Raw genomic sequence first — 23233 nt, 5'->3', positions numbered from 1 at the left:
TAGGGACGGGTCACTAAAAATGGGGCTCTGTTCTTTGCTAAGAGCTAGGGAAAGCAGAAAAATAAAAATATTAGCATTTGCTTACAATCTAGTAGGATCCATTTGATGTGCTTGAGACCTCTCTCTAAAGTAAAGATGTAAATGTAGAGTATGTTAAATATGAATGTAAAGATGATCTGGGTACCATTGGGTTACTCAAACTGTTATCTGGGCTCTGTTCTGAAGATGCCGCCTCCCTTCTGAGGAGCGGAGATAGTCTTTCTATCTAGGCCAAGGATGGCATTCTATTGTGGGCGGGGCTACACTCTGAGGGCTCTGGCCTAAAGACTTACCAGAGAGGCGGGGGCGGGGACACGGTTATGATTTAAGTCTTTTGTCCTGGGAAGACTTCTACCTGTGAGGCTCAAGTCTAAGATTCACCTCCTTCCTGACGGACGGAAAAGAGGAAAAAGGAACCTAGGGGTGGTGAATCAGTCTAGAGGAAGGCATGGTATATGTGTGACGTGTTGCATCCCTTGGCCCCCAAACGTGTATTGGTCTAGGGGTGGGGCTTCACACTGTGGGGCGGGCATAGGTCTAGAAAGTGGGGCTCACTTTTTTTTTGGAGGTCTAAGGGCAAAACGTCCAGTAGAAAAGGTGCATTGGCCTAAAGGCGGGGCTTTATTCTTTGGAGGAGGTGCATAGGTTTAGAGGCGGAGCTTGTTCTCTGAGGCGGTCTAAAGGCAGGGCTTTATCCTTCGAGGGTGGTGCATAGGTCTAAGGGTAGGTCTCATTCTGGGATGCAGTCTAAGGCCGAGGTTTCACCCTAGTCGGGTCAGGCCGCCTAGGGGCGGGGCTCAGCCTTTAGGGCGGGGTTGGCTTCTGGGGCGGAGCTCCAGGCGGGTTGTGAGTGGCTGCCCGCCGGGTCCGTTAGGTGTGCACGGTCGGCTATGGCCTGGCTAGCTCTGTGGCTGTGGGTGTCCGTGGCCTGGGCTGGGGCTGAGGCCTGGCTCTGGACTGCCGCGGACCCGGGGACGGCGTCTGTGGCAGCGGGGCTGGAGTCGATCGAGGCCCCGGACGGACTGTTCGCGGCGGGTGCCGCGGCCTACGCCCGCGGGGACTGGGCGGCGGTGGTGCTGCACATGGAACGGGCGCTGCGCTCCCGGGCCTCGCTCCGAGCCTTGCGTCTGCGCTGCCGCTCGGAGTGCGCCGCCCAGCACCCCTGGGAGCCTGAGCCGGGGCTCGAGGCCGAGACGAGCCGGGCCGCAACTGCCCTGCAAGACCTGCGCTTCTTCGGGAGCCTGCTGCATCGTGCCGCCTGCCTCCGCGCCTGCCTGGGCCCGCCCGCCGCTCACACCCTCAGCGAGGAGCTGGAGCTGGAGTTCCGCAAGCGGAGCCCCTACAACTACCTACAAGTGGCCTACTTTAAGGTGCGGCGGCGGCTGGGGGCCTAGTGGGGGACACGGGCAGGCCCCGAGTGAGCAGGATCTGCTCCAAAATGAATACACCAGCCTGATAGGTAGTGAGCTCCCCCTCACTGGAGATGCTGCTGCATAACCCATTGAGCACATAATAGAACGGACCTTTGTTCAGATTCAGGATGGAGAGAGTGTCCGGGTTCTCTCCACTCTGAGGTTCTGTGGGCTTAGCTGATGGCATCCCCCATTCCCTCCAGGATGCTCCAGGGAGCTGGCCGTGTCCGAGTCAGACCGAGAAGGGATTTTGAAGATGAAATGCAGGTGTGACCCAGGCTTAAGTCTCTAGAACTTGGAGAGATATCTTTCCTTCCAGGTCTTGCCCCAACCCCCGGGATACCGGCTGAGCTGGGAGCTCTCCACCCCCTGACCCTACAGCTAGTTTAGAGACAAAGTTGCAATGCCTGGTTGTAGGCAAAGTTGCAATGCTTGGTTGTGAACAAAGTTGCAGGGCTTTTTTTTCCACCAGTGCTTTCCCTTGTTTCTTAGCCCCATCTCTTTTCAAGCTTAGAAAAGGTTTCTTGATTACTCTTCCTTTTCTAGCGACTCCAGCGCCTTCCGTTTCAGGCCCTGGAATGCCACGTAGCAGGCAGGGGCCCAGGCTCCTCCCTGCCGGGGACCCTCTCAAGTTTCTGAGTTAAGTTAAAACACAGAAATTACATACTACTTTGTCCCGTTTCTCGGTTGGCGGTATTCTTTATTTCTTTTCCTATTGGCTATTTGACTTCACTAGTCTAGCCCTTAAGGGTTAATTCACTAGTGCCAGCCCTTCAGTTCTGCAGAATGTTAAGAGCAGTTCTGAGGACAGAACAAAAACCAAGGTTTTTGGCTCCAGACAAGAGCTGGCTGGCAAAACTGCTTATGTTTTTTTCAAAATGCATCTTTAAAGAAAAGACCTTTAACAGCCCACAGATAAGCCACAAAGAATATGGACTCAAACGCCCATCTCCAGGAAACAGTTACTCTGAAAAAAATACCTTTCCTTCCCCCCCCCCCAATCTTCTAGATAAGAGAATATAAAATTCTGCAAGATATATATAATTCTTCCCCAAACTCATATGCCCTTAAAAACTGAATGATGTAATAGCATAATTGTAGGAGAGGAGGACAGCGGTTACTTAATGGAAGGGATATTTCATTGCACAAAGAGAGAAAATGGAAGAAAATCAAGCAAAAATTCATATCTGGAAGGCTTCATCACTTCTAACAATAAAAATTAATCTAGTCCTGGAAAGAGAAACCTGAGAGGTTTCTAGTCCATTTATGTAGTCCAATTATCTATTCCAATTACTTCATTTGACATATTGGGAAACTGAGGCCTATAAGAATTTTGTGTTTTTTCAAGATCCTGCAGCTTGTTACTGTTGGAGCAGGAACTAGAATTCTCCAGAATGGATTTTGGGGTAGGAATCAAATGAACCAATTAAGCATCTACTGTGTCCCAGGTATTGTGCTAGAAGTATAAAAGAGATACAAAGATAAAAGTGAAATGATAGCTTATATGTGCATAAGACTTTAAGCTTTACAAAGTGCTTTACTATTCTCGTTTTGCCCTGAACAAGTCTATTATGCTTATACAGCTGAGGAAACTGGCAGATTGTGGTTAAGTAACTTGGCCAATTGTCACAGAGTTAGTGTCTGAGGCTTGATTTAATCTCAGGTCTTCTCACTCCAGACAAACACTCTATTCCACTGTGCCACCAGCTCCCCATAATTTTGTGAAGAGTTTAGGATTTGCCAATAATGTAGCCTGTTTCTGAATATGCCTGGATAATTTAATCCACCTCCCCGAATTTGTCTTTCAAAGTACTTATTGAGCCCAGTGTCATTCTTTAAGACCCTATATCCATCCTTAGTCCCTTTGATGTTTCTGTTTTTGGTTATCTCAGTTCCTGATCAGAATCCTGGAATTAGAAGATTGAATAGTTATAAGTGTAACCTTTATTTTAAAAAATTGAAAATAAGCACTACTGAGTGAAGCATTGTACGTTGTTTTAACAGCTATATCCCCAGGCCTGATCAGAGAAACACTCATTTACTCTTCAGCATCTGCTGTGTTAAGTTTATCCCAGAGAAATTGTTGTTCTTCCTAGTTCCTTTCAACCAGAGGCACGTAGAACAGGACTAACAAAAGGCAGTTCATCCTCTTAAAAGGAAAGATCTGGGCTTAGTTGGCTGGAAAGGGTTTGAGGATTCCTGCTCACCAAAGGCTGACTTCTTGGGGCATAGTTGTATATCATGCTTTTCTAATTCTGTGTCCCTAATGTGCCAATCAGCTGGTCAATAAAGATTTAATAAGAGTACTTTGTACTCAGGTAAATTCAAAGATAGAAAGAAAGTAGAGACATGGTCCCTGCTTTCTAGGAACTTGTGTTATAATGAGGGAGTCAACACAAACTACTAGACACATACAAACTATATGCAATAGAACTGGGAGTAATTTTAAAGAGGACCAAGAAAGGTCTCTTGAAGAAAAGGGGTTTTGAGTTCAGTCTTGAGGGAAACATGGGAAGCCAAGAGGAATGAGGTGGTGAGGAGAATGTCGCAGGTTTGGGCAATGATCAAAGCTAGGGACAAATTGTGCTATACATGGACAGGGTCATGGTGTTGGATTGTAGAATGGTTCAGGGAGGAATGGCAGACTTGGAAGATGCCATAAAAAGAACTGCAGAAAAGTGCTATGAAGGGCTGAGTTGTAAAGAACTTCTAATGTGGAACACAGCAGTATATGTTGTTGGGCTATGGTGTCTTAGGGAGTTGCTAGCATTTGAGCAAGAGATGGCATGGTCAGGCCTGCCCTCGATGACAACCAGAGGGAGCCTGGAGGCAGGGAGTCTCTTCAGAAGGGAGGCTATCTGCTTGGTGTAGACTGGGGAACTACTTCATTTTGCTTCACTTCCAGATTAACAAGTTGGAGAAGGCTGTTGCAGCTGCACACACCTTCTTTGTGGGGAACCCAGAGCACCTGGAGATGCGGCAGAACTTGGACTATTATCAAACAATGTCAGGGGTCAAGGAGGAGGACTTCAAGGATCTCGAGGCAAAACCTCACATGGTGAATCAGGATCTCCAGCCTTCCTTTCTTTCTATCCTACCCCCTCTGCCAGCAGAGAAGGTCCTCCATTTCTAAAAAGGGAAGAGCAACCTTCTGAAAGTCTTTGTACACTTCTAAACTAAAAAATCTTTGCTTTTAATTACATTAGAAACTCCCTGCAAACGGCATATCAAAGCCAGTATATTTGACTTTGGTCCAGGTGGAACATAAATTTGATATGCACAGGACAGTGAATTCTGATTTCAGATCCTGTGGTTTAGGGGAAAGGCCTCCCTTGGTTAGTGGCATCTTAGAGTAGCAGTGAGAAGAAAATTCATTATTTCTTACAAAGTGTAAGTTATTTCTCTCAAAGTAGCAGCCTAAATTATGAAATCTGAAGATTGAAAAGTTCTAAGGCTGCACAGGGACTTTCTGAATATCCCTCTCCATTTTGTAAAGTGGAACATGGCTTTAGGCTAATTGATGGACCTCCCTGAGCCTCAATTTCATCATCTGTAAAATGTGGCTAATGATGCCTGAGTGCTTTATTATTGTGTAAAAGGCTCTTGTGAGAGCCTTTTGTAATTATCAATCAACAAATCTATTTTTCCTATTAATTTTCCTGCCAGGCACACTTCATTCATTCCTTGAGCTTTTGTTAGGACTGACTTATAGACACAGGAATTTGTGAATCTCATAGCAGTGGGCAGAAGGGAAGGGATGGGCCTTGCTTAATTCATGACCTGGCAGGCTGAATCCCCTATCCTCCTTCAAGCACGAGTTCCGGCTGGGTGTGCGGCTCTACTCAGAGGAGCAGCCCCATGAAGCTGTGCCCCATTTGGAGGCAGCCCTGCAAGAGTATTTTGTGGCAGATGAGGAATGCCGTGCCCTCTGTGAGGGCCCCTATGACTATGATGGTTACAACTACCTCGAATACAATGCTGACCTCTTCCAGTCCATCACAGGTGTGTGCTGCTCTGCTCTTCTCTGCTCTGCTCAATGGGACCTTTTCCTCATCTTTTTCTCTAGGAAAGATCTGATTGCTATCTAAGTAGGTTTTGTATTCTGGAATGAAGTCAGTGCAGTCTGGAAGAGGATGAGGCTCTGGGCTCAGCCCCAGCCTGGGAAATATGCAGGGCTTCCGCTGCTTCTGCTCCATGTATCAGAAATCTACATTGTAGCTCTTTTATTGTTCTCTGATTCCAACTCTGTCTCAATGTCTGTTGGCTTGCATCCTTTTAGGCATCTAACCAACAATTACCTTTGCTTGATTTTGTTTATCTGGTCTGCAGCTTTAAATGTCCCAGACTGATCCATTGTTCATTCCTCTCTCTGATTCCCTTCAGATCATTACATCCAGGTGCTGAGTTGTAAACAGAGTTGTGTTACCGAGCTTGCCTCTCATCCCAGCCGAGAGAAGCCCTTTGAAGATTTCCTCCCATCGCACTATAATTATCTTCAGTTTGCCTACTACAACAGTAAGAGCCATTTTCCTCCTCTTCTGCCTCTTTCTGCTCTCTTTATCAAAACAATAGAAAAAAGAACTGTTACCTCTTCATTAATATATTTGATTTCTCATTAGTACATTAGTACATGGGATGCTCAGGAATGCTCTTTATAGTATGTAGATTACATGGTTCCTACATATAATCTTACAAATTTCACAGAATCTCAGATTTTTATAACTAGAAAACACCCCATTTTACAGATAAGAGAAACTGAGGCCCAGAGAAGTAATTGCCCAAGTTCATACAAGTAGGAAGTTGAGTAATGAGGAATTAAAGCTAGATGTTCTTGATCTGATCCCAAGGTTTTCTTTGACATATCAAGTACCTGGCCTCAGAAGCCAGTACCAGCACCTCCTAAAGCCCTGGAAGGGGAAGGGGCTGGGCCCCAAGCACTATTCTGCAGTTCTTTTTATGACATCTTCTAATTAGAGCTTGCACTGAAACTAAAATAAAACAAAGCAACTCATAAGGGCCCTGTGTCTTCTTATTCAGCCCATGAAACAGACACTAGATCTGCCCATTGTCATAATGCCAGGGTTTTTGATGACTACAATGTGGATAGGGAAAGATCTGTGAACTACACAAGTCAGTTGACAACCCAGGGAGTGGATGTGTTTTGTCAATCAGAAAGTACTGTGGACATGTAAGTAATGGCAACAATTATTATTGTTGGGCAACCTGGATTCTAGTCCCAGACTCTGCTGTACTAATAATGAGTTCTGTGATCCTAGACAAATACCTTTACCCCTCTGGCCCCTAATCTTATTTGTAAATAAGAAAATGGGCTCTTGCAGCTTTAAAAAAATAGAAATCAGCTTGCAATTAATTTCTAAACAAGATGGCATACTCTATAAATATAAAAGGAGACTAGAGACAAGATAAGGAAAGACTGGAAAAATCAGGAAGGCTTTCTAGAAAAAATAAGATGAGTCATATTCAGGATCAGGAAAGATGATGGTGCCAGAAAGATTGGGAGCTGTCCACATAGAGGGGTAAGAAGAAAGGGGAGCCATAAAGAAGATGAAGAGGGAATTGAGAAGGAAACCCAAAAGGAGTTAATAGGGAGGAAGGGAGCCAAGATTAGAACAGTCATTCAATCAACACGTGTTTATTAAGCACTTACTGTATGACAGGCACTGTGTTCAATATTCAGAGAATTCAAAAACCTGCCCTCAAGAACTTACCTTCTAAAGAGAGAAGATAATACATAAGAAGAAGCTGAAGGGGGACAGGGAGGTTTTCAATTTGAGGACATGATAGAGAAAATCTGAAGTGATGCCTTGAGAGGAATGAAGACATTCCTGGCCTGAGTCCAGTGTCACGAAACCAAGAGAGAAGATGCAGAGAAAGTTGGAGGTGGGTTGGGATAGGATGGACAGGAGGATAACGATAGGAAGTCCTGTGAATTATTGGACAATGAGAAGGGTCATCATTGGCCTTGGAGAGGTTTCAGATTGTGCTAGGAGTATTTGCGCTTTCTCAAAGACTGAAGAACTGTGTTGATGGAAAAGAATTAGAGGCGACCAGTAGATTTTTTTGGTCAAGAAACAAACAAGAAGTTTGACCATAAGGGAAAAAATGATAATTGCTTGAGAAGGTAGCAGGGTCAAGAGAAGGCTTTTCTTCTTTTAGACTAGAGGAGGCTAAAACATTTTTGATGACAGGACTTTAAAGAGGAAATTGAAAATACCAGAGAGTGGGAATGACCAGTGAGACAGGTTCTGGAGATAGGAAGAGAGAATGGAATCAAGGAATTAGCATGCTGGACTTGGATACAAGAAGGCCTGGATTCAAATCCTGCCTTTAATATTTACTGTTGTGTGATCTTGAACAAAGAATCTTAACTTTTCTTTGCCTCACTTTCATTTGTAAACTGAGGGGGATTGGATTAGATAAGCAACAGAATCCCTTCCAACTCTTCTCAATTCTGTGATTGGGGAAAGAAGGAAGAGAGGCTAAGAGTGAGAGAAATTTAAAGAAGTAGAGGAGCAACAGGTTGATTGCCTTTGGTCTTCTTAGTAAAATAGAAAAAGAGAGAAGGTAGTTTGGATGAAGTTGGGAGTTTGAGAGATAAATCTATGAAAGAGCTATTGGGAGGAGCTGTTAGGGTTGTCCCTTGGAAATGATGAATGTTTGGGGTTTGGTATCTATAAATGGGGTCCAGTCAGGATCACTTCCTTCCTTCCTCTAGCAGTGTTCAACCTTTCAGGAAGAGGGAACAGAGGAGGCTAATAGAACTTCAGGATTAACAGAGGTAGAATGGAATGGCAGAAGAACCAGGTGTCCGGAGTGGAGGAGAGTGCATCACTGAAATAGTGAACCACAAGCTTGAGATCATGAAGAGAAGTCTGATGATAGTGGCTTTGAGGCGCAGAGATTTTGGGGAGGTCAGAGAACAGGTTCATTTGGAAGTAAGGAGCCAGTAAGAAAGAAGTATTTCAGTTTCCCACCTCTTAGAGCAGTTGTGAATGCTCCCAAGGTCTAAAAGGGTAGCCAAGGGCCAATGGGGATATTGGTGGTAGGAGCCAAGAGTTTATGAGCCTATTTTTTGAGTAGGTTATCCACCATCAAAGTTACCATCATCACTAAAGATGTCAGAAGGGGATAGAGAGGGAGCAGCAACAAAGTCATCGAGAAAGTGGGAGAGGAAGCACTGTGGAGGGGGGATGGTGCCAACAACAAAGCTGAGAGTCAGAAGTGCAGAAATATGGCACACAGATGAGCTGACTCCTCCCCCACATTGAGAGCTCATTCACTCACACATGAAGAAACCACGTTCTAGATTTCTTCAGAGAGATTTGTCCTTGACCCCTAATAGCAGACTTGGAAAAAGCCAGGGAATTTTAACAAGAGTGGGAGGCAACTTTTGTAGATGGAAGAGGTAGGACCTGGGGAGGGAGAGCTGAGGCAGAGAGGGCAAAGAGGGATAGGCCCAGCCAGGAAATGGTCCTGGCTTAGCTCCATTCTTGGTGCCAGGCACTGTGCTGGGCGATGGGAATGCCAGGTTGACAAGACTGGCCCCTCTGCTCTAGGGGCTTACTTTCTGTGGGATGGCAGGAAATGGGGCCGAGACAACATACAACCATAAGTAAATTAAAACACATGCAAATTGATTTTGGAATGAGAGGGGAAGAATCAGGAAAACCTCTTGGGATAGGCTCATGGGACTTGGGTTTTAAAAGGAGCCAAGACTTCTCAGAAACAGAGAAAAGGGAGAGTGTTCTAGGCATGAGGAACAGGCTGATTTGGAGGGGAAGCTTAGGAATCAAACTTGAGGCACTTGTTACCTTCTTATTGGGAGGCAGGTCATTTCACTTTGGGTGGGAGGAGATCTACTCAACTATGAGCTGATGTATAAGAAAAACACATAGACTTCATCAGCTTCAAATTCCTAATTAGAATTGTTGGGCCTTTTTCAGGCTACTCCTTTTGAGTGCAGTTGGACTTATGGAATAGGTTTGAGGTGTCTCCTTGCCTGGCTGTGCCTATTGTTACAAGGCTTTAGCCAAGAAATACCTTTCTGGTATTTCACTCCCTGGGATACTATTGGTGCCACAAACATGAGAATGTCAAAGGTCTATGAGCAATGGCAGGGGAGGGGGCTTGTCTAACAATGTGTACTGTAGCAAAAAGATGCTTTTCAGTACAGCTGCAGTTATATGGTTAAGGATAAGGCTGGGTTGTGTCACTTAACTTCAATTTCCTCGGGGGGTGGAGGGGAAGGGATAAGGCTGAGATTGTCTTTCCATGATTTAGTCCTTAGTGGCAAAACAGGGGAAAATATTGGTCCTAGAGGTAGCAGCAACAGTGATAGTAGAGGTAGCAGCACAGACATGGCTTCTTGTAAAATTGCCTGGTCTTTGGCCAGCCCAGATTTGAGGCAGGGAAGGGTAGATGGGAGGTCAAGTCAATAAGCAGTCAAGGACCAACTATGGGCCAAGTTTCTTCACACATGAAGAACCACGTTCTAGATTTCTTCACAAAGATTTGTCCCTGACCCCTAATAGTAGACCTGGAAAAAACCAGGGAATTTTAACAGGAGTGGGAGGGTACTGGTAGATAGAAGAGGTAGGACCTGGGGAGGAGAGCTGAGGCAGAGAGAGCAAAGAGGCAGATAATCAGCAGAGGGTATTTAGTGACAAGATGCAATATAGAAATTTCAAGTTCTGGAAACATGTTTTAGGAATCTGTCTTTTGTTGTTTGGTAGGAGCCTCGTGGGATGAGCTTATCAACTGTTAACCCCCCTTCTCTGTTAGGTTAACCCTCCCCTTCCCTCTGCCCAAGAGTGACCAAGTAGGAGAAATAAATGTTTCATCACTATAATGGTACCTGGTATGGGGAGGGTGCTAGATTTGAGACAGGCAAGTGAAAATAAATCCTATCCCTAAACTTTGCTGCCTGTACCCCAAACCTCAATTTCTTTATTTGTAAAATGGAGAAAATCCTTGCTTTTTATCTCCCTTACATTACTGGGGAGAGGGAAGCACTTTGTAGACTAAAATTTTAGAGGAATGCAAACTTTATTCTGTCTTTGCCCTCTCTCCCTGTTTTCTGGATAATCTGTATTTTCTATTAATAAAGCACGAATGCCATTATAACTGATCCTGAAGGCTATTCCCAGTAAAATCAGGTGCAAATTAGTTAGTCAGCTGGCCCAACATGCCTTGCCTTCCTCCTATGAACACTGAACCCAACCTAGCCCCAACTGAGACTGAGATATACCCTGAGGGCCAGGGCACCCTCCTTTGCAGCCGTGTTTCTCTTTGCAGTCGGGAATTATACCCAAGCTATTGAATGTGCCAAGACGTACCTGCTCTTCTTTCCCAATGATGAGGTAATGAACCAGAACCTGGTCTATTACACAGCGATGCTGGGAGAAGAACCGGCAAAGTTCCTGAGCCCCCGGGAGGTGAGTGGCTTCTGTTAGTCATGGTGGTGGCTGGCCAGGTGGATCCAGGCCCAGAGATGGGGCAGCATCTGTTCCCCATTCTTTCTGTGGTTGGTTATCAATTCTTAGTGTAAAAAGGATTTGTCCAAATCAAACCTGAAAAAAATCCCTAGTACAACCTAGTCCCTATATAGTTATCTAGCTTTTGTGCAAAGATCTGCAGAAAGATCCCCTACTTTCCAAGGCAGCCCATTCTACTCTTGGACATCCTATCTTATTACTAAGTTTGCCTCTCTGTGGCTTTCACTCCTTTCCTGATTCTGCTCTTTAGGCCATACAGAACATTTATGACCTTTCAACAAATGGTAGTTTCCATGGCCCATTCAAGTCTTCTCTTCTTCAAGTTTCACACTCTTCCTTTGGCATGAGCTCAGCCCTTTGCCTTCCACCTCACCCTCTGGGATGCTCTCCTGAGATAATGATGATAGGGGCAGCCTTGGGCCCGGCAAAAGAGCAAAGGATTCTGGCTTGAAGATGCTGGAAGGACAGGGTGTGTGGTGGATCTGGTTCTTTGGTATGGGATAGAGTCCATTCCTCACCAGAGACAGACTGGGCATCATTAAGCAGCTGAAACTAATCATTATCATCCTCCTCCAAGACAGCTTACTAGCGGTTTATGCCAACTTTTTCCTTTTCCTCTTCCCCTTCATCTCATTCCGGTTCATCCCTCACTTTTGTGCTTCTTTCCCCATCCAAAAGATATTTCTAGATATTAGTCACACTGGTCTTTGGGTCTGAGTTGTAGAATCCTGAGCCCATCAAGTCTAATCGAGAATTCCTTCTGCAGAGGGTCAGATAGGAAGTCATCCAGCCTCTCCCTTGCTTGTCCATGGCTGTTTGCTTCACTTTTGAAAACTTCCAATTATTAAGACGTTTTTCTTAAATCCAGTTAAATTGGCTTCTTTATACTTCTACCCACTGCTACTAGTAATGTCTTTTGTGGCCAAGGAGGACCACCTTAATTCCTCTTTCACATAACAGCCCTTCAGTATTGAAGATAGCTATCATTTCCTCCTGAGCCTTTCATGGATTAGATTATATGCTCTTGAGGAGAAAGAGAGTGCTCCTAAGAAGAGCTGGTCAGGGGGCATTTGCCTAGTGCACTGGAATTCTGATTATTTAGGCTTTAAAAATGAAAGAGAGAGGAAAAGAACTGCTTTTTATACCCCTCAGTCTAAAGAGTAGACATCACACTATAGGAAAAATAGCAGGCAATGCTAGCTAGAAGTTCAGAGGACCCCAAATCCAGATACATACCTGTGTCCAGAATGTGGCTGTCAAGCCAGAAGGAGACATTGTGATATAATAGAGAGAAAGCTGGCTTCTGGAGGAAGCAAGAAACAAATTCAAATCCTCTGACTCCTCCTAGCCTTATGGTTTGGGTAGATCAGTAAGTCCAAGTGCTCCAAGCACCTCTCATTGCAGAGTAGTTATTGGTCTACATTGTTAGGGAGAATTACTCACAGGGATCTCCCTAAACTGATGAAATCACAGGTCTAGTTTTTTGTTTTTGTTTTTTAAGTTTCTTGAAAGTTTGATGAGTGGAGAGAGATTCATGATTAAAGTAAACATGAAAGGATGTACCATATTCAAAAGAAATAGGATCAGATTAGTGAGGTGCAAAATACCATTGTAAATTAAGATGACATAAGACTATTTAGATGAAAACCAATGGAGGTAGAAACAGGCACATTATTATCATACAAATTGTATGATAGCCCACCTAAACAGAGAGATGGGTGAGGTGCTTGAGTAATAGATTACAAAACTGATAAAGAAATTGGATGTAATAGGGATCAAGGACTTCAGTTATCCAGTCATTTGCTAAAAGCAGAGAAACTAATAATTTCTTAACTTGCCTTAATAATAATTTTATCCTTCAGATGGGAAAAGAATCAATATAAAGGAAATTCTCTATGGAATTTTATTAATACCCAAGAGGAAATAACTGAGGTGGAAATGATGAAACCCTTGGGAAAAAATTTCTCTCAGAATTTGTGATAAAGAAGATAAAGAAACCTACTTATCTACCCTAAATTTCTAGGAGAGCCCAAAAGGATTTAGAGAAAGAATATATATGGAGGAGTCTATAGATGAAAATTATGCAGTAGAAATCAATCTAGGAGGCATGGGAAACCAAAGACAAAGGAACAATTCTGATTAGGAATAAAAGAAGGATTTAAAATTTAATATTAAGGAGCCTGATAGCCATGCACAGGAGCTTGACTCCAATTCTTTTTTTTTTTATTCTCAGAAATACAATAATTTATTCAAAGACAATTTCAAAAAATTTATTATTTAAAATGCTATCCACCTCCAGAAAAAGAACTGATGAAATCTTTTTTTTTTAATTTAATTTTACTTAATAATAACTTTGTATTGACAGAATCCATGCCAGGGTAATTTTTTACAACATTATCCCTTGCACTTGCTTATGTTTCGTTTTTTCCCCTCCCTCCCTCCACCCCCGCCCCCAAGATGGCAAGCAGTCCTATATATGTTAAATATGTTGCAGTATATCCTAGATATAATACATATTTGCAGAACCAAACAGTTCTCCTGTTGCACAGGGAGAATTGGATTCAGAAGGTAAAAATAACTCGGGAAGAAAATCAAAAATGCAAATAGTTCACATTCGTTTCCCAGTGTTCCTTCTTTGGGTGTAGCTGTTTCTGTCCATCATTTATCCATTGAAACTCAGTTAGGTCTCTTTGTCATAGAAATCCACTTCCATCAGAATACATCCTCATACAATATCGTTGTTGAAGTATATAATGATCTTCTGGTTCTGCTCATCTCACTTAGCATCAGTCCATGTAGGTCTCTCCAGTCCTCTCTGTATTCATCCTGCTGGTCATTCCTTACAGAGCAATAATATTCCATAACATTCATATACCACAATTTACCCAGCCATTCTCCAATTGATGGGCATCCATTCATTTTCCAGTTTCTAGCCACTACAAACAGGGCTGCTACAAACATTTTGGCACATACAGGTCCCTTTCCTTTTTTTAGTATCTCTTTGGGGTATAAGCCCAATAGAAACACTGCTGGATCAAAGGGTATGCACAGTTTGATAACTTTTTGGGCATAATTCCAGATTGCTCTCCAGAATGGTTGGATTCGTTCACAACTCCACCAACAATGCATCAGTGTCCCCGTTTTCCCACATCCCCTCCAACATTCATCATTATTTTTTCCTGTCATCTTAGCCAATCTGACAGGTATGTAGTGATATCTCAGAGTTGTCTTAATTTGCATTTCTCTGATCAATAGTGATTTGGAACACTCTTTCATGTGAGTGGTAATAGTTTCAATTTCATCATCTGAAAATTGTCTGTTCATATCCTTTGACCATTTATCAATTGGAGAATGGCTTGGAAATCTTTTTTTTTTTTAATAGCTTTTTATTTACAAATATATGCACAGGTAATTTTTCAGCACTGACAATTGCTCCTTTTGTTCTAACTTTTTCTCTCCTCCCCACCCCTTCCCCCAGATGGCAGGTTGACCAATACATGTTAAATATGTTAAAGTATAAGCTAAATACAATATATGTATACATGTCCAAACAGTCATTTTGCTGTATAAAAAGAGTCGGACTTGAAGTAGTGTACAATTAGCCTGTGAAGGAAATCAAAAATACAGGCAGACAAAAATAGAGGGATCGGGAATTCTATGAAGTAGTTCATAGTCATCTCCCAGAGTTCTTTCTCTGTAGAGGGTGTAGCTGGTTCAGTTTATTCCTGCTCTATTGGAACTGATTTGGTTCATCTCATTGTTGAAGAGGGCCATGTCCATCAGAATTGATCATCATATAGTATTGTTGTTGAAGTAAATAATGATCTTCTGGTCCTGCTCATTTCACTCAGCATCAGTTCATGTAAGTCTCTCCAGACCTTTCTGAAATCATCCTGTTGGTCATTTCTTATAGAACAATAATATTCCATAATATTCATATGTAATGGGCTGAGGCTTGAGTTGATGCACTGAGGTCCCAAGCACATGAGGCTAAATAGTAATTGGACCATACTCTATTAATATATAAGCTTGGAGAAAGAATGGCCCCCGCCCACTCTTTGTGCAAGTCCTGATGTGTTGTATAGGAAATGATGATTTTGGTGGGTGGAGGCAGGGGAGTGGAAAAGGAAGGGGAGAAAGAGACAGCTTGCTTTTGCCATTGTAATGACCTTTCTGTTTGAGATGGTTCGGTGGGTAGAGCACCAGCCCTGAAGTCAGGAAGACCTGAGTTCAAATCCAACCTCAGACACTTAACAATTCCTGGTTGTGTCACCATGGGCAAGTCATTTAACTGCCTCAGCAAAAGCAAAAAGAAGAAGAGAAACAAACAGAAAGGTCGTTGCAGTGGCAAAAGCAAGCAGTCTCTCTTTCCCCTTCCTTTTTCACTCCCCTGCCTCCACCCACCAAAATCATCATTTCCTATACAACACATCAGGACTTGCACAAAGAGTGGGCGGGGGCCATTCTTCCTCCAAGCTTATATATTAATAGAGTGTGGTCCAATTACTATTTAGCCTCATGTGCTTGGGACCTCAGTGCATCAACTCAAGCCTCAGTCCATAACATTCATATACCACAATTTATTCAGCCATTCTCCAATTGATTGGCATCCACTCAGTTTCCAGTTTTCTGGCCACTACAAACAGAGCTGCCACAAACATTCTTGCACATATAGGTCCCTTTCCCTTTTTAAAAATCTCTTTGGGATATAAGCCTAGTAGTAACACTGCTGGATCAAAGGATATGCACAGTTTGATAGCTTTTTGTTGACTCCAATTCTTAAAAAAAATTTTAGAGCAAATTTTAAAGAGATGGTTAATAAGCATCTCCTTAGAAAAAGAGTCAGAGGTCTCAGCTCTCATGGCTTCATCAAGAATATGTATTGACATGTATACATATATTGTATTTGACTTATACTTTAACATATTTTACATGTATTGATCAATCTGCCATCTGAGGGGAGGAGATAGGGGGAAGGAGGGGAAAAATTAGAACAAGAGGTTTTTCAATTATCAATGCTGAAAAATTACCCATGCATATATCTTGTAAATAAAAAGCTATAAAGAAGAATATGTCTTGCCAAAATTGACAAATGCTTTTAAATAATATCTTATCTTGCTCTTGGGGAAAAAATGGAGAAAGGTGGGCTAAAGAAGATATATTTTCAGAACTGGCTGAAAGATGGGACCTCAAGACTGGTCATAGTTGAGCATCATCTTAGGAAAAAGTCTTTGGAGACATGCTCCCATAGACCTATGCTGCTTAATATTGTCATCAGGACCAAGGCATAGTTGGGATGCAAGTGAAACAGGCCTGGGAACTGTGGCTGGCACATCAGCTGATATGAAGTACAGTTAGGCTTTGGAGGCTAAAACACTGGGCTTAATGAAATATAGTGAAATTGGATCTAACTCTGTGATCTCATCATTGTAGGAAACTTCTGGAGAGGAATTCTCTCTGTTAATGCAGAGTGGCGGCATCTCTGCAGCTCACCATCCTAAAGAGATCCCTAAAATGCAGAGAAATTCAGTATTTTGACCAGAATAACAGCTAGGATGTATGATTGGTGGCGCCTGACTAGGCCAGCTATATACCATATTGCCTCTTATAAGGCAACATATATATATATATGGAAATTTAATGCAAATAAAATTCAAGTAAATGTGAGACTTTAATCTAACATGGGTTCAAAAAATAATTTTCCAACTACAAAATGAGACATTTGACTAGGCATCAATTCTGAAAAAGATCTAGGGGTTGATTATTTAACATGAGTATCATGGCAGCAAAAAAGGCTCACACAATCAAAGGCTTCCATATTGAGAAATGTAACGTCCACTTCTGGAGAAATGGTCATCCTACTGGCCTGTGCCACAGTGAGACCATGGCTAGAGTATTTATTCAGTTCTGGGTTCTACACTAAAGAAAGAAACTAGAAAGTATCTAGAGTAGGGCAGTCGAGAGAATGGAGCTCTTGGGTTCATGCCATGTGAAAATCAGTAGAAGGAAGGAACTGGGAGTGTTTCAATTCTCAGTCTTCAGTCAGAAGAAGACGTGCTGGAGGCAGAAGGACTGTCATGTGAAAGAGGGAATAGGCTCTCTCTTAAGATCTCTCACAACTTAGAGATTCATTAACCAAGCTAAATATCCCTTTGCTTACACTCTTCCCTCTACTTGAAATGTCCTTTCTTTGCTCAGACTCTTACACATCTTTTTTTTTTTTAATTGTTTTTTCATGTCAAAATTTTTAACACTTTTTTAAATTTAGGATTTTAAATTTCCTTTCTCCTTTCCTCATTGAGAAAGCAAGCAATTTAATGTAGTTATATATGTATAATCATGCAAAAAATATTTTTATTAATCATATCATGAAAGATAGTCCCCCACAAAAACAACAACATCAACAAAGAAAAATAAAGCCTAAATAAGTATGTTTCGATCTGCATTCAGATTCTATCAGTTCTTTCTCTGGACATGGCTAGCATTTTCCAGAATTATCTTAGATCATTGGATTATTGATAATCGCTTAGTTGATCATTGTATAATATTGCTGTTACTGTATACAGTGTTTTTTCTGCTCATTTTATTTTGGATCAACTCATGTAAGCCTTTCTACATTTTTCTGAGAGCATCCTGCTCACTTCTATAGCCCAATAGAATTCCATCTCAGTCATACCGCAATTTATTCTGCCATTCCCCAATTTATATATATTGCCTCAATTTCTGTTTTTTTGTGTGCCACCATCAAAAAAGTTGATATAAATATGTTTGTACGTATCGGCCCTTTTCCTTTTTTAAAAAAAATCTCTTTGGGATGCAGACCTAGCTGTTGAGTGTATATGTGTTTTTATAGCCCTTTGAGCTTAATTCCAAATTGCTCTCCAGAATAGTTAAAGTAGTTCACAACTGTACCAGCAATGCATCAGTGTCTTAATTTTCCTATATCCTCTCCTATCATATTAATCCTGATAAGTGTGGCTGGTACCTCAGAGTTGTTTTAATTTACATTTTTCTAGTTAGTAGTGATTCAGAGCATTTTTCATTTGACTATAGATAGCTTTTATCATTTGGTTTGAAAACTGCCTGTGCACATCCTCAACTGAGGAATGGCTCTTATTTTTATAAATTTGACTCAGTTCTCTATATATTTGAGAAATGAGGGCTTTATCAGGGAAACTTGCTGTAAATTTTTTTTTCATGGTTAAGATTTCTGTATATTCCCTCTATCCTTTTCTCCCCTTGTTTATCCTACTCATTCTCTTTTCTTACCCTGTGCAACCTTAAAAGCATTTTGCTTCTGACTACTGCCTCCCCCAATCTGCCTTCCCTCCTATCAGCACTCCCCCTCCCTCTTTTATTCCTTTCCTCTCCTACTTTCCTGTAGGATAGAATAGATTTCTATACCCAACTACATTTTTTAGAACTCTGCTTAAATGCCACTTTCTCCAAGAAGCCTTCTCTGTTTCCCCCTTCTCTTCCCTTTCCAGGCATCACATAGCCCTTCACTCTTAAGTATTAGGGTTATTTCTGTCCTACACCTTAACCAAATACATGGTGTGAGCTCCAGGACAAGGACTATCTTATAGAAGATTTTTATCCTCTCCTCCAGAATCGAGTAATGTTTTGCATTCAATAAGTAATTAGTAATTGTTTTTGTTGTCTTTTTTCCCCAGAATGCCCAGAGATACCGACACCGAAGCCTGTTGGAGAAGGAGCTGCTTTTCTTTGCTTACGATGTATTTGGAATTCCCTTTGTGGACCCAGTAAGAAGTAACTTGGGATAGCCTGGGAAGTCTAAAGTTGACATGGTCCTGGGACTGTCTGGAGGGAGTTCAGGAAAAGGTTGGAAGGATGTTGATTGTCAGGAGTGGAGGAGGAGACAGGAATGGAATAGGTCATAGGAGAGCAGAATCAGCTCATTTTCCCCCTGGAATACATCTTAGCCCTATTTTGTAAGCAGAAATATGGACTAAGTGGTTAGCAAGCTTTTCCTAACATTTTCATGCCTGTTTTAGGACACATGGACCCCAGAGGAGGTGATTCCCAAGAGACTGCAAGAAAAGCAGAAGTGAGGACCTTAAGTTGAGCCTTTGATTAGGTTTGGGCCCTTGAATAACTAACTCCTGATGTGTTATCAATCAGGCCTTGCCTGATTTGAATTCTGTTCAGGGATGACAGACGGTCAGAGGGGTGGGCCCAGGATGATGACGTTGGGCCCCTAGGGCTGCTTTTGGAGCGGGGTTCCTCAGAGGACTTGTCCTAACAGGACAGAACGGGAGACAGCTGTACGCATTTCTCAAGAGATTGGAAACCTCATGAAGGAGATCGAAACTCTCGTGGAGGAGAAAACAAAGGAGGCTGTGGACGTGAGCCTGCTAGCTCGGGAAGGTGAGAGGGCCAATGGTGACAGAACAGATGTGGGGGTCAGGCCCTTAGAGTTGATAGCTCCAGTTAGGCCCCAGGGGGCTTTACTGCCTTAGAGTAAAGTAGCATTGGGCCCCAAGCGCCCCTGCCTAGCAGGTGTGGGGCAGGCCCAGGGGGGCTGAGGTAATCCAGGAAAAGGACTAGAGTCTGAGGCTCAGGTCATTCCTGGCTTTTAGAGGAGACTGCTGACACAGGAATTACTTCATGAATGCTGTGCATGGTAATATTCAAACAAGACCCTTGAGAGTCCAATAGCCATTCATTTCAGCAAGGCCTTATTGGCTCTGTGGAAAACCCAGAAGGGAGGAGACGTGGTCCCTCCTCTCCATTATTATCTGCTTGGGAGAATAAGGCAGACCCTCATAATTGGAGGGGGCCTGTCAGGGTCCTTAGGTGGTCAGATGGGAAAAAGCCTCTAGATTCATAGTCAGAAGCCCTGGGTTCAGATTGCGAATTTTCTACTCAGGGGCTGCTTGGCCTTGGGGTCAGTTCATCTCAGTTCCACACTCAGCCAGTGCCCCCATTGAGACCCGGCGTGGAGCACCCTCTCATCTGGGAGAGCCTTGCCTGTTGTGACACGGCAGATGCTTGGGCAGCCCATTTCCTGGGGGCATTGGGAAAGCACCCCTGAGCTGCCAGTGCTTCTTAAATGGCTTGGGTTGTTCCTGTTTGAGACTTTTGGAAACCTTTCTCTGTAGGCTATAGTAGCCCAGGTTGTCGGACGGTCTCTAGGGGCAGAGCCAGGAGCAGGGCCCACCCCTGCCTTCCACAGCTTCCTCCTTCCCTCAAAGCCACACTGCTTCTGGGGGGATGGAAGGGAGACGTCCCCAGTGAGTGGGCACTGCTGGGTGGGCCAGGAGCGGATCCCAGCCGGGTTCCATCCTCGCCCTGCAGGAGGCCCCCTCCTCTATGATGGAATCAGCCTTACCATGAGCTCCAAGGTGCTGAATGGCTCCCAGCGGGTGGTGATGGATGGAGTCATCTCTGATGACGAGTGTCGGCAGCTACAGAGACTCACCAACGTGAGTGGCTTTGCCAGAGGGATCCCAGCTCCGCTCCCCTCCCCTCGGCCGGCGGGCTCTGGGCGGGGACAGTGACTCATCTCTGATCGGGGCTCTGTCCTCCAGGCAGCAGCAACCGCGGGGGATGGGTACCGCGGTCACACGTCCCCCCACACCAAAAGTGAGAGGTTCTACGGGGTCACTGTCTTCAAAGCCCTCAAGGTGAGGAGAGCGACAGACTGGCTGGGAAGGAGGGCGCGCTCAGAAAGCTGCTTTACCCCCTTCCTCTCCTGCTGTCCCTGGAGAGCAGGGTCACCGTGTTTAAGGAGCTTTGTTCCGGGGTCCTGCTGCTGGGCACTGGGTCACGTGCTGTCAGGAAGAGGGAGGACAAGATGGGGAGACCTCAGGATCAGGGGAAGATTGTCTTCTGCGGAGAAACCTCAGGGGCCCCGGGGGAGCACCCAAAAGCCACCCGGAGATTGGGGTAAAGGAGCTTGGTCCTGAGGAAGTTGTGTGTGATGGGAAAGTGAGGGGCTGAGGACCAGAAGCCTCGGGGGCTGCCTGGAAAGGGCCAGGCATTGGCACTAACCCCAGGCCGTGCCCCCGGGCAGCTGGGCCAGGAGGGGAAGGTGCCCCTGCAGAGTGCCCATCTCTACTACAACGTGACCGAGAAGGTGAGGCGCGTCATGGAGTCCTACTTCCGGCTGGACACGCCCCTCTATTTCTCCTACTCCCACCTGGTGTGCCGCACGGCCATCGAAGGTAGGGCCCGCAGGGGGCGCCCCTGCCTCCTGTCTCTCTCGGGGGGGGGGGGGGGCTGGGGCCTCCTGGTAGGGAGGGGGAGTCCTGCCTCATGGCTGACACGCTTGGCTTCCAGAAGCCCAGGAGGACAGGACCGACAGCAGCCATCCGGTGCACGCGGACAACTGCATCCTCAACTCGGAGGCGCTGGTGTGCGTCAAGGAGCCTCCTGCCTACACCTTCCGGGACTACAGGTACCAGGCCCCTGCCCAGGACCTCCCCCTCCCCCCCCATGCCCAGGGCCTCTCCCCCTCCCCCCCTGCCCAGGGCCTCCCCCTCCCCCCCTGCCCAGGGCCTCCCCCTCCCCCCCTGCCCAGGGCCTCCCCCTCCCCCCCTGCCCAGGACCTCCCCCCCTGCCCAGGGCCTCCCCCTCCCCCCCTGCCCAGGGCCTCTCCCTCCCCCCCTGCCCAGGGCCTCCCCCCCCCCCCCCCAGCCTCTCCCTCCCCTCGGGACCTCTCCCTCCCCTCGGGCCAGCTGGCCTGGAGCCTGAGGGAGCCCCCACTCAGCCTCTGCTTGTGTCTCCTCCAGTGCTATTCTCTACCTAAACGGGGACTTTGATGGAGGAAACTTTTATTTCACTGAACTAGACGCCAAGACAGTGACGGTGAGTGGCTGCCGAGGTCCGGCGGGTGTAGGGCACTGCAGTGCCAGGGACGGGGGCACAGGGGCTCCCTGGAGGCAGCCCAAGCGCCGCGGCTGACCCGGTTTCCTTTCCCAGGCAGAAGTGCAGCCCCGGTGTGGCAGGGCGGTGGGCTTCACCTCGGGGGCCGAGAACCCGCACGGGGTGAGGGCTGTCACCAGGGGGCAGCGCTGCGCCATCGCGCTCTGGTTTACCCTGGACCCCCGGCACAGTGAGCGGGTGAGTGCTTCCTTCTCCCCCCCCCCCTCCGTCCTCCTCCTCCCTGACTGCGGTGTGGTGGGAGGAGCGCCCGGCTGGACTTGAGACAGGCGTGGGTCCTGATGATCTCTGACCACTTCAGATAAAGGGGCAGATTGGACGAATGCCTCGGGCCCCTTCACTCTGTTGGGAGCCTGGCTATGTCACCAGACTAGATATCATGACAGTAATTTTAAGTGACTCATTGTCTTCTGCCCCAGAATGCCAAGGGCAGGCAGAACGAGGGGTGAGGTCTTCTCAAGGCCCCTTCCTCCAGAGTTGGAGATGACTGGAGAAAATGGTTTCCCAGCTCACAAGAACCCCTAGCCACTGGGAAAGGTGATAGGGACTTTCCCTACCTTCCCTACCTGCCTCTGTGCCCACAGGACCGAGTGCAGGCAGATGACCTGGTGAAGATGCTCTTCAGCCCCGAAGAATCAGACCTGTCCCAGGAGCAGCCCCATCACGAGTCCCAGGGCTCACCTGTGCCTCCCACGGAGCCTCCCTCAGCAACCAAGTCAGGGAGCAAGGATGAGTTATGACAGTGCCCGGGAGGAAGGGCATTGGCTGCACATGGATTGATGGGGAAGCGGGGTGCCTGCGGTGAGATCGTGCTGGCCCCCTCAAGTGCCTTGGGGCTAGAGAACTGTCGTGACTTCTGTCTGCTGCTTTGCACCAATTTGCAGAGCCAAAGTGACCAGACACGTCCCCCAGGCTTGGTGCTACTACTTGAGTGGCTGGCGGGAAGGGCCGGCCTGCTGCTTCTTCCATGGCCTGGAGGCTCTGGTCTCCCTCTCTGGGGCACTGGGCAGCTGCCAGGAGTCATGGTGCAGGCCGGCTTGCAGAGCCAGCAACACTCCAGTATTTGGGTACCTTCTGTAGACAACCAAAGAATAAAGGTTTTCTTTTCTATATCATGGCTGGCTTTTTGGAGAGTGGAAATCTGCTTCACCTCCCTGCCCCCACCCCAGGAGAGGCCCCATTTGGTAGGGATTATCCTAATCCTGTCCCAGCGTGGGGGAAGCAGCCATCAGTGTCCCTGGCACCGGCTCTCTGATGCCCACCACGTGCTTTCATCCCTGCTGTCAGAGAGCATTGCCAAAGTCCCCTGGAGGTTCCTGGCAATTCCACTCCTCTCGGGGGCAGCAGCTTCCAAAAGAGAAT

The 23233-nt window shown here is 45.6% G+C and overlaps 1 protein-coding gene across 1 annotated transcript; it reads left to right on the top strand.

Annotated features, from left to right (window-relative positions):
• The first annotated feature begins 842 nt into the window (after nucleotides 1–842).
• On the top strand, nucleotides 843–22981 carry P3H1 (prolyl 3-hydroxylase 1). Its single transcript, XM_051987923.1, has 15 exons — nucleotides 843–1409; nucleotides 4357–4509; nucleotides 5264–5453; nucleotides 5835–5966; nucleotides 10767–10906; nucleotides 18640–18729; nucleotides 18982–19034; nucleotides 19233–19354; nucleotides 20285–20412; nucleotides 20518–20613; nucleotides 21003–21153; nucleotides 21269–21386; nucleotides 21721–21796; nucleotides 21911–22051; nucleotides 22456–22981. Exons 1-15 carry the CDS (start codon nucleotides 930–932, stop codon nucleotides 22609–22611), a joined length of 2226 nt encoding a protein of 741 aa, XP_051843883.1. The 5' UTR covers nucleotides 843–929; the 3' UTR covers nucleotides 22612–22981.
• Nucleotides 22982–23233: the final 252 nt, after the last annotated feature.

This window comes from Antechinus flavipes, chromosome 3, assembly GCF_016432865.1.
Source record: "Antechinus flavipes isolate AdamAnt ecotype Samford, QLD, Australia chromosome 3, AdamAnt_v2, whole genome shotgun sequence".
In the NCBI taxonomy this organism is placed as follows: domain Eukaryota; kingdom Metazoa; phylum Chordata; class Mammalia; order Dasyuromorphia; family Dasyuridae; genus Antechinus; species Antechinus flavipes.
Note: the sequence above shows the minus strand (reverse complement) of the source record. Positions and strands in the feature narration are given on the sequence as shown.